The sequence below is a fragment of the Diorhabda sublineata genome, chromosome 5 (assembly GCF_026230105.1).
Source record: "Diorhabda sublineata isolate icDioSubl1.1 chromosome 5, icDioSubl1.1, whole genome shotgun sequence".
NCBI classification, from domain to species: Eukaryota; Metazoa; Arthropoda; class Insecta; order Coleoptera; family Chrysomelidae; genus Diorhabda; species Diorhabda sublineata.
Genome location: NC_079478.1, coordinates 35,497,520 through 35,504,701, shown reverse-complemented (window position 1 = coordinate 35,504,701; position 7,182 = coordinate 35,497,520). Strand labels below are relative to the sequence as shown.

General features: G+C 31.3%; 1 protein-coding gene across 1 annotated transcript; it reads right to left on the bottom strand.

The window, feature by feature from the left end:
- Positions 1-380: 380 nt before the first annotated feature.
- LOC130443790 (SET domain-containing protein SmydA-8) lies at positions 381-5,772 on the bottom strand. The gene is made up of 8 exons (XM_056778625.1): positions 4,756-5,772; positions 3,868-3,985; positions 3,046-3,259; positions 2,653-2,991; positions 2,368-2,594; positions 1,221-1,343; positions 730-954; positions 381-673 (listed from the first exon to the last, which is right to left on the bottom strand). The coding sequence occupies exons 1-8, from the start codon at positions 4,765-4,767 to the stop codon at positions 429-431; spliced, it is 1,503 nt and encodes a 500-aa protein (XP_056634603.1). The 5' UTR covers positions 4,768-5,772; the 3' UTR covers positions 381-428.
- Positions 5,773-7,182: the final 1,410 nt, after the last annotated feature.

Genomic DNA, 7,182 nt, shown 5'->3' with positions numbered 1-7,182 from the left:
TCTTACAAGCATAAAGTCACATAATCTCCAGAGTTAACATTAATTAGAAATGAAAAACAAATTTAAAATTGTATTTAAACCATTAATTTTTATAAGATTTTATCCTGTATGTTGAATAATTGTTTGTGTATAATTTTTTATTGTTATTCACATTTTGTGAACTGTACTGAAATAAATTTTATTTCTCAATTTTTTTATTCCTCCTGGAAAATTTACATCATAATAAATAGACCAAATGGGAGATTAAAAAGAAAATGAATTCAAAGGAATGGAAGAAGAAGATAATGAGGAGTAGGAGACATAATTACATGAGGGACCGGCACCCTCATGCAAAACTTAGAAAGGTAATGAGAAGGAAAAACCAAATAAGTTTACAAAAATGTTACCAGAAGTTCTATAATTCAAAAGATATCATAAAATATTACCAATTAAGCAGTTTCTACCAAAATATCGAAGTTTTCATTCAACTGTTGATATCCTTGTGCGGCCACAACTGCAAGTTGTCCTTCGGGTAAACTGGCAGGTTCCTGCTTCAAAATCCGAACTGATTCTCCCAATAAATCCACGGTTTTCCTCAATTCTTGTTTGAATTTTTCTTTGGTGATCACGTCGTTTTGATATCGATGTCTAGCTAAAACCATGAGTGGACCGTGTAACTCGTACAATGTAATACCTAAAAATCAATTTTTTTAAATCTAGATACTGAAATTTTAGGTAACTTTTAGAAACCTCTTATTCGAGAATTTCCTGGTTCTATAATATCGAGAACTTCTAGTAATTGATAACAGAGTTCAACTTTTCTTTCTAAAATTACATCGGGCAAATCTTCTAATGTGTACCCCTCTGCTTTTCCATACAACTGGATTAATCCGCTTCTCAGGATAGTCATATAAGCGTTTTTTGGATGTAACACCGATTTATATTTCTTATATAACGTTTCTCTTTCTTGTATACCTAACAAACAGATTTTCTGGATACAAAACAAGACAACCAACAGTTGATCATTTAAAAAACTGTTAGAAATACCTTTATTTGGTTATTCTATTAATTTTTATGAGTTAAAAACTTTACTTCATTATTTTTTTCCCTTTTATCATTATTAAAACAATTAATTTTTTCAAACAACTAGTGCTATGATAAAAATTGTGGATTTTTTCGTTATTTTTACTAATAATTTCTTACAAGTTTTCATTTTTTAAATTAGTATGGAATTATTTTACCTTCAGGTCCGAACAGGTATTCGACATTATCCAAATCTGCTTGTATAATTGAAAAAATTTTACGAACAGCCACTGCATTTGTTTTAAAATCGCAATGTGTGCAACTCCATCCGCACTGATTATCTGGAAAAAATAATATTTTCTAGACCAAAAAAAATCTGTAATTTCCCGAGCTAGTAAATTTATATATTTAACGGAATATGTACGAAAATGAGGTTAAGTTTTTGTTGTCTTTCTGTCAACGAGATATATTAAAAAAAGAAGAATTTCAATTCGAAAATAATCAAGAATGATAAATAAAAAGAATTGAATAATTCTTTATTATCAGTTATTTGGTGAAAATGTTGGTAGTAATACAGTGTACAGCTTCTATAAGTTATAAACTGTAAGTATATTTAACATTAGTTGAATGCTGTAGTTCAAATGAAACAAAATTAATACTATTAGAGGTTATGTTCAATTTGTATTTTTACAAGCTTTTCACTGCATTTGTTTTAAAATCGCATTGTATATAACTCAATTTTCACTGATTATTTGTAAAAAATAATATAAACTAGACAGAAAAAAATTTCCAACTGCCGGAATGAGAGAAAATATATTTGTTATAATATTTAATAATAAATATGGCATCGAAAAATCGTGTGAAATATATACAAAACGTGTGTTGTAGATTTATTTTTGAGCAAAGAAAGTACAACCAAAATTAATACATTGAATTTGTTAAAAATGTTGAATATTGCGAACCTTCATTTAATGTTTCTTCTTAAAAAGTGTTAAAACATTCTTCACTTGTTTATTTATATGAAAAACTTGTTTTTCGTGAAAAAATACGTAATGTACATGTGATATATTAAAGAAGATTCATTATTATTATTAAATTTAACTTCCACACCCTTAAATAGTGACTTCCCCACCAATATCAAGGTTTCGGAGCTCCTCAAAGACTAACATACAATATGCACAATATTTTCTTCATCTGTATTTCAAGACCTTACTTACAGATAGTACCACTGGTAAAAATAAAACCTGTAGCCCCCATTGAAGCACGTTAAGAAGCTAGTATAGGGTAAAATTTTCAACTATACAATAACATATACAAAAGTCTGATCTGGTCAATTAAAAAATTAATTATATTATTTGTACTTACCTAACGGATTATTCGACATAATGATACCATTATCGCATTTCTGACATTTGAGTGAACTGGAGTGCGTTTCCAATTCGGTTTTATCCGAACATCTTTGGCATGTACAATCGAAAAATTTACTTTCTTTTAAAAATTCTCTACGCAGCAATGTCGGCCATAAAGAGTACGTGTAACTACTGTGCAGTTCTCCTTCTGCAGGTACGTCTACTGCCGCCCTTACGGTCGCTCTTAAAGAAGAAAAAAAAATGGAAACATGCGGAATCAATGAGGGGATACTAAACTTACATAAAATCATCAGAATCTCCGGTGGCTCTACAATCAATAGCGTGGTGGATATTTGATATACAATTATGAGACATTATGGCCATTTTAGGGTACAAACATCTTATAGAGTACCCTTCGGGTGTTCTTGCCTCAAATGCATTGATATCTAAAATCCCGCACACTTGATGTATCAAATCCTCAGAAAATCTGCTCAATTTACAAAGCGAACGTAAATATTCGACTATATTGTGCTGGTTGAATTCCCAAGTAGGTTGTTGTTTCCGAATTTCTGGATGGGCTTCCATATGCTGGATCTCTTCTTCCCATCGCTCGGGATCTTTTTCTTTTGCCAACAGAACTCTAATACATTTAGGACATGGTTATTCGAAAGCATAGAAAAACTCATCAAATTACCTTAGAGGTGTTATACATTCATACTGCAAACACGTTTCGGACGGATCGCTGACCGCTTGGAATTTCACTCCCGCTTTTGTAAACACTTCACATTCGAAATCTTTGTGAGCATTTTTATTTTCACATTCGGTCGAACATACGGGCCAAAAGCATTTCGAGCACAAATTCGTTCCGTCAGTGGGTGTGTAACAGCCCAAACAGATACAGGGACTATCTAAAAGGTAAAACCCATTAATCTCCTATAAGAATCTTCTTTATAGTTTCACTATCCCTATTACGGCCCTAACCTCATTCCTAGTTCATAGTAGCGTTGTGGGAGACCACATAAGCCTTCTTATAAGCTCCACTTAACATTACCAAAGGCCGATGACCTTTGAGAAACCGATCAGATCACGTGGTTTTATCCTTCTCCATGCATCAGATTTAAAGATGGTCTCAGATGACTGTTTCCAGTCACTAATCGAATTTCACGTCTATTTAATTGAAGCAGTTGTTTGATAAGAGAAGCAGAGGGTCCGTCTATGTGTACCTGTATGTATAATAAATCTTTTGTTGATAGTCAAACATGCCTAAAGAACATGTTGTGACTCATTACACTAACAGTACATTTATATAAAGAGACTTTATATAAATGCGTAGAAACATGTGGGAGCTATAACGAAAAATAGTGAAAGAATGGTAGCTTTATATGTATTAATTCTCAAAACAAAACTTAATTCATAACTATACCTTGTAATAATGAATTAGAATGATTAATTACATTTTTTTAATGTTAACCTAACCTTAAAGCAATCTGTTAATAATATAAAGTCACTGTAATACCTGCTTTGGGTCCATAAGCGAAAGGTTTTTCAGTAAATATTACATCTCCTGCTTTTAAATCTCGTTTCGCAACAGCATACCTCCCAATTTTTTCATTACTGCGAATATTAAATAAATCCTGTAAATATGAATATTTTTGCTTATGTAGAAACTAAATTGAAATGGTGGTAAATGGAAGGTTAAATTGTGTGAAGATTGCCTCACCCTGTATATTACAATTAAATGAAATATCTCAATAAAGTAACTAGATAGAAATATGTAGAGAAGATTTAGAAAGAATAGGAATAAAACACTATTATGAAGCAGCCCTGAATAAACATAAATGAAGGGAAGCAGTAGAGCGACTCCAAGCCTTAGACCTGCAATGCCTATTGAGCTTAGAATACACCTAGATCTTGAGCTGGAAGGAGCACATAGTGGAAAAAATAGAAGGAAATTGATTTGCACTTCAAAGTGGTTACTAGGAAGGAAATCTAAATGGAATATAGACTCAAGACTTCAATTTATAAAACCCGTATGGACTTATGACAGACCTTTGCTAGTAAATTGCTATCCTCCAGAGGTCACAATCCCAAAATACTTTGTGTGATAGTGATTGCATGTTTGTATACACTGTCCACAAAGATTTTGGGATATTGTATATAACAGAAGACATCCAGAACCATATCATGACGACTAAAAGGACTTAATACAACAGTTACTACAGCCACAAAGAAAAAAACGACACACTGTAGGTTTTAAATGAAATATACAATTCCCTTTATGGAAGAGCCCTTATTTTACCAAGTTCTACACTGGTTAATTACTGATTTATGTACAAATAAAAAGAATTTACATGTATATGTTATTGCAGAAGTATTTGTTCAAAAAAGTTGATATAATACTTACAGTTTCGCTCATTATTTTTTTACTTTCAATTTATTTTGAATAATCTTATTACTTGATCCTATTTTTCACTATAAATAACCAATTTGTGGTAACGGCGTTTTATATACTACTGGGAGCAAAGTTGGCAATTGATCAAAATCCAAGTAATTATATATAGAAAACAGTTTGTTCATGAATTTTGTAAAAATACTCGAGACTTTTCTCGAATCGTTTATCTACGCAGTTTCCCAATTAAAACAATGAAAAAATATCTAACTTTAATTTGAAAACAATGTACAGTGGTTTATAAGAAATTAACAGATGAACAGTAAGAAGTTATGTAATTTTAGATTTAATCTAATCAATGAACTGTTGTTCCTAATTTCGTCATATTGTTTTGTTTATAAATAAACAATCGACATTACTAACCTAAATATCACAGAGAAAACATTACATTAACGAAGGTGCATTACCGACTCAGTTTTATCAATTTAAATTAGTGAAATGGTACTTGTAGTTCATGCAAATTTAACAGTAAATTTAAATTAAAATCAAACTAAGAGTTCGTAAACTTTTAACTTCTTAATTTTGTGAGGTTATGTGGACAGTATATGTTACATCAGTCTCTATTGGTGGTATTGTTTTGTTTACAACACCCTTGTTCTTTGGTTATGGAAATATTCATGTTATTGCGCTGATTTCCGCCGCGGTGTTTTATTTTTAAAGCTAATATAAAAATAAGGCAATGTCTGAAAGCAGGAGCTTTCCACATTTGTATAACAAAAGGGACCCATACAGGGAATTTCGATACTTTATCAATAATTTATTATTATCCTTCATTTAATGCATAAACCGAAAATTGACAAAAATGAGATTTGGGTTAATGTTAATTTCAATTTAGTCATAATTTTGTCTGCATAAACAAGATTTAAAATATTGCACTAATAAAAATTTGATATTTTTACTCGAAATATATAGAGATAATACTAGATTTTTATATAAATTTGAACATAATTAAATACCTTATACGTTAAATAAAGTGAAATTGTGTTCGTTGTTTCTAAATTTAAGATTTCTAAAAGATTGAATTTGTAGAGAAGCTTCGAATTACAAAGAACTTTGTATACGAAATTGTATTACTATTAATGTTGCCTTACTTTATTTTTTGTATCAAAAAATAAATTTCGTTCCTTCCCACAGTAACAACTCTACTTTACAAACTTGAAATAAGATTTTTTTTTAAAATACCGACATTAACTGTTAAAATCGCCATATTGGCATGAACTAGGCCTCGTCTATTTGTACTATTTAACCACATTGTTTGATTCACAGAGCATACCCAATAAGAAGGTCAACTTGCATCTAAATTTCAGTAACACAAATTTAGTTCTGCCACTTACCAATCGTGGCACTAGTGTAATAAAATGTGTCTTTACTGTCGCATGTCAATTGTAAAGATAAATGCAATAAACGCAATGTGAAAATAGATTAGTTCTACCAAGTACCATTGAAGGCACTGAATAACAACTAAGTTTGGATTTCTTATTAGGGTATGTTCTGTGGTTTGATTCTTGTAATGCATATATCCTATTTTGCTTCATTGTTTCTAACATTATTTTATTGTTTTTAATTAAATAATTAATATTAGTTGAATTGCTTTCAGTTATGTCTAAATTAGATTAATCTTTTTGTTTCTAACCTAAATTTGTTACGAATTAGAAGATGTGTAGTTGGGCTATTCAGCTACAAGACATTTATTAGCTGTAGTGTCTCTATTCTATAGGCCATTTTAACACTGTCAATTTAATGACAAAATCAGCTGATTTCGATTCTTATACCGTAAACAAAAGATTTCGTATTAAGCAGATTTATGATAAAGGGAACATTTTGTGAAGTGATTATTAGAAATGAATTGCAAAAATAGTTCTTTTATTGTGTTGTAAAAATAGGAATAATGTTAGAAATAAATAAAGTTTCTGTTGTCTGCAGAATGAACTCTGCATTGGGTTGTCCCGCTAGCTGCAGATCCAGTCGTCCTTCCGTCCTGCTACTGCAGACTTGTTGGCTTTTTAACAGGATTTACCTGTTTATCAGGAGTTCCAGGTTAGAAGCCTTGGGAGGAGTAGGGTTGGTTAATCCATGAGCTTTCTTGGCAGCCTCGGTCTTTTGTTAGTAGAAGTAGATACTATGTAATTACCAGGTGTGATCCAAAAATATGGTGAACTAATTTTGTTTCATCAAAATAAGTTTCAAAGAAGCTCAAGGTGTTTATTTAGAAATTTTGTAAAAGTTTTTTTTAATAAATTACCATCCTTTCCCACTACAAGAAGAGAGTAGTGGGTTTCATGGTCTCTATTCGCCCAGAGCCCTCGAGGGGAAAGGGAGGATTTGTCATAGTCCCTGCTTATGTCAACATAGGAGCGTCTGATAAGGGTAGGCGCTGTACCC

Excerpts from the sequence above, each read along its gene's own strand:
- LOC130443790 (XM_056778625.1), bottom strand. Across the intron at positions 1,344-2,367 it reads TATGTCGAATAATCCGTTAG|ATAATCAGTGCGGATGGAGT; the intron begins GTAAGTACAAAT and ends TATTTTTTCCAG. Across the intron at positions 674-729 it reads AGGAAATTCTCGAATAAGAG|GTATTACATTGTACGAGTTA; the intron begins GTTTCTAAAAGT and ends ATTGATTTTTAG.